The sequence below is a fragment of the Clytia hemisphaerica genome, unplaced genomic scaffold, assembly GCF_902728285.1.
Source record: "Clytia hemisphaerica strain Z4C2 unplaced genomic scaffold, Clytia hemisphaerica genome assembly, whole genome shotgun sequence".
In the NCBI taxonomy this organism is placed as follows: Eukaryota; Metazoa; Cnidaria; class Hydrozoa; order Leptothecata; family Clytiidae; genus Clytia; species Clytia hemisphaerica.
The window spans coordinates 1-3,709 of record NW_027103444.1 but is presented as its reverse complement, the minus strand read 5'-3'; the positions used below and the strand labels follow the sequence as shown (position 1 = coordinate 3,709).

Sequence of the window (3,709 nt, the reverse complement as noted above, 5' to 3'; positions counted from 1 at the left end):
AAAGTTCTTACGTCACATCTATTGTTTAGGCGCAAAGATTACATCATGAATATCATGAATTTACATGAAAAGTTTGCGATACATGTCATTATTTCTTTTCACAGAAAGAGGGTCCAAAAGCCGTAAAAATGAAATCTAAAATAAAAAATTCGTAATACCAGCATTGAATATATATTTCGCATACTAAGATTTTCTCTATTTTACTTTCTAAATTCCCCTCCTAAATAGCATAAAAAATAATGCTAAACATAATAAACATATTTTTCACATAACAAATCTCGAATAACCGCTCATCTATAAGTGAGTATCGTTTCGTTTTGCCCAGGGTGGGGGGGGGGTACTAGGGTTGGCGGGTGAGGGGTATGTGCGGATGGGACCTCCAAAATCCGACCCTTAGAGAGACTGATTTTTGCTGAAAAGGTGACCCTTAGAGAGAGTTTTTCAAAAATTTTTCCTAAAAATCGTGAATTTTCCGAGCCTTAGAGGGACTGATTCAAATTTTTCTGATTTTTGCAACCCTTAGAGAAACTTTGAAAGGTGAAAAACCAGCCCTTACTGTCCGCGCATACCCAGCACATACCCATACCATTTTTGCCTAAGGCATTTTGCATAAAGACCAAATGCAAATGTACCATAAATATTACATAACAGGATAACGGTGAACGGAAAATAGAGTAAGTTTCCCACAATAGATGCATAAATCGGGAGATTTTGATAATTTATCTAATCTACTCCAAAAAGGATATCAAAAGCAAATACAGTCCCAATCTAGATATACCGTCAAAAAGACTCTCATCTAAAAAAATTCAGAAATAATCCAAATTAACATCTTGTATATCATTACAAACTGTGCGTTTAGAGTTGACTTGCGCAAAAGCATCTTTGTTGATAGAGACAATTCCATTCAAGTTATTACACAAGATTTTCGCCATGGATGTTTTGGTCAACTCACGTCGTTGAGTATGTGTGAATACACCAGGATTGAGGTAATAGTATCGGTCACCTTCTCTTAATCGTTTGAATTGGTGCCAGAACAAACATCTGAATGTCGGTCCAGTTTGGAATCTTGGGACATTGTGCTCAGCAATACCAGCAGCAAAAAGATCAATATAATTCGGATGACTGTATAGCTTTTGGAAGCTTTTCACACTCTCGATTGACATATATTGTTCAAGATCCTTATAGCTAGAGACGGGCGGTAGGCGGCAATATTTACGCCACGCACCATAAGTCGGTAACCCGTGATCACGCCCTCGTTGGATATTCAAAGCTGTCAAATCGTGATGTTCATGATGGCCTGGTGGTACAAACAAACGGCGAACAAGATCAAAAGCAAAGTTAGTATCCATTTGATTTGATTGGTTTGCCATGAGACCATACACAGTTGGTTCTATTCCTCTTTGATTGATACTACCAATATTGAAAAATGAACTTTGTAAACTTATATCTTTTGCGATTTTATCATAATTTGAGTTGCATTGTTGCCATTCGTTTGGTACTAAACTGTGTCCGAACCGGAAAGCAGCGGTCGAGAATGCGTTGATAAGGGTTGCGTCATAACGTGAGCTGTACCCAGTGTAAGGTCCTATATCAACGATACGTGGGACCCAGTCGTTGAAAATGATATGTTGATATTCAGCAATCACAATCTTTCGTGCTTCCTAAATGAAGAAATGTATAGAAATGACTTTCGAGCTTGAAATTCTTTTCTAGAACGACCAGGTAAACCAGAAGAATAAATAAAAAAATACCTTAACTCAAGAGATTTTTGTGGAAGGTAAATTTGTCGAATAACTGGAAAAATTTAAGCTTGTTGAAATTTAATTTGGTAGCCTAAAATCAATATTTGACAAGCAAAAATCCGTTTTAGGAATGGAAAAGCATGATGTCTGGAGATAATTCAGCAGACGATGGTAAAAGCCCTTGCTTGATTTGGCAGAATGTACCGAATCCGTTAAATGCCATAAATCCACCAAAATTTCAAACTTAAATGAGGGTTTCTTTCAACATCTTAGCCTTTGATTTGTAGGTAAACCGAGCCAGTCAAAAGGACCTATACCTGATAAAGTTTTTCACCGGACCATGTCTTATGATTTTTTCTCAGCTTCTTAACAACACGATTGTGTTCTCGAATCCATACTGTATGCATAATATAATGCAATGTTTTCATCAGCTCTCGGATCACCGGCCAATGAAAGCTCCATTGTGCAATGGTTGTTTGATAAGAGCAGATTAACGACCGCGTGGCCATTTCACGAACCTATAGACAAAGGACATTTAATTCTTGTCTACGATCATCGTCGAAAAATATATTGAGATTTTAGTGCATTTTAACGTTTTTCAGAATTTAAAGTTCGGGCGAGAATTGCTATTTTAGCACTTCCACTTTCTTTCATTGAATATTTCGATTTTAGAGGGGTTTGCTGGCTTCTAGGCTATATTCCAAGCATTATTCGAGCAAATTTGAGCTTTTAAATCCTGAAATCCTAAGGTCCTAAGTCTTGAGTTTCATTAAAACTCAGAGTTAAAACTCTACTTTCCAACTGTAGTTTAAGGCGCTTCCAAAATCATTTGTGGTGTTTAAAATTTCACCGGGAACTCACATTTGTCTCAAATATTTTGTCGATGATAATAGCATTCTAAACTAAAGTCTGTTCCAAAAAAACTGGTAGTCCATGCTTTTGAAATTTGAAAGATTTCATAACAAGCATTTAACTTTTAACAAAATGACTAAGTACATACCATCGTTTTTCCTCAATTTCTTGGCTTGTTCAAGAGAAGCACCATAAACTTGTGATAAATCAACAAAGGATGTAATCAAGTTGGCTATCTGTCTGTCTGTGCGTCTACCCGCTGGTGCTTTTTGACAAATAGGTTGTGAACGAGTGAAAGGAGTACATTTTGAGCCATGGTCAGTAAACTTGATTGGAAAGCAAGGATATTTGTATGAATCTTTCGAGTTACAGCTATAAAAGTAGAAAAACTCATCATTTCTCACATACGAATCTTATGTTTTTAAGTTATGTTTTTAAGTTATGTTTTCTGTCAAACAAAAATATGTTATATGTCATCACTTATAAATTCTAAATTTTCAAATAATTCAGCTATCAATCCTAAACGCCACAAAGGGATTTGATCGACTTTAAACAGGACAAAATGATGTTAAAATGACTGCGTCTATATCAATGGAATCATTACATCACCTTCAAAAATTTGACGTCAATCCTTCCTGGAAATCTCTAACCCAGCATTCTTAAGTTTTAAGGGTTGATAGGTATAAAGAGTATAAAGATTTGGTATCGGCTCTGCCTGTTAGCTTTAGAGATTTTATTTGATACCGATTTTTCATTACTTTTTGAAAAACCGCTTGATTTATAACATAAAGCTATCATGGGTTAGCTATTAGATCTGAGCAAAGATTAACGGTAAATGTAAGACTTCTACTGATTGTTTTTAGTCTTTGGGTTACATTTTTTCGAGTGCAGTAGCAGCTAATCGATTGTTGATACCAACCAATAAGGATTTTCCCTTTCGAATTTTTGGGATAATTTGATAGGTCAGTTAGCAAATGCGGTTTCAATCTTTCAGCGTTTTCTTTTTCTAAGAACCATCGAGAATTCCGTGTACCGTATTCTTTAATTGTGAATGTCGCGTGGGGTTGAACTATATTTGCACACAGAAAGAACAATAAGATATTAAGTGGTTGTTG

At 35.8% G+C, this 3,709-nt stretch overlaps 1 protein-coding gene across 1 annotated transcript; it reads right to left on the bottom strand.

Annotated features, from left to right (window-relative positions):
• Positions 1 to 565: 565 nt before the first annotated feature.
• LOC136798178 (eosinophil peroxidase-like) lies at positions 566 to 2,966 on the bottom strand (the record flags this gene model as incomplete). The annotated part of the gene is made up of 3 exons (XM_067054760.1): positions 566 to 1,661; positions 2,060 to 2,260; positions 2,717 to 2,966. Coding segments are annotated over 3 exons (1,306 nt in total), but the record flags the coding sequence as incomplete, so codon positions are not given.
• Between the last annotated feature and the right edge of the window lie 743 nt (positions 2,967 to 3,709).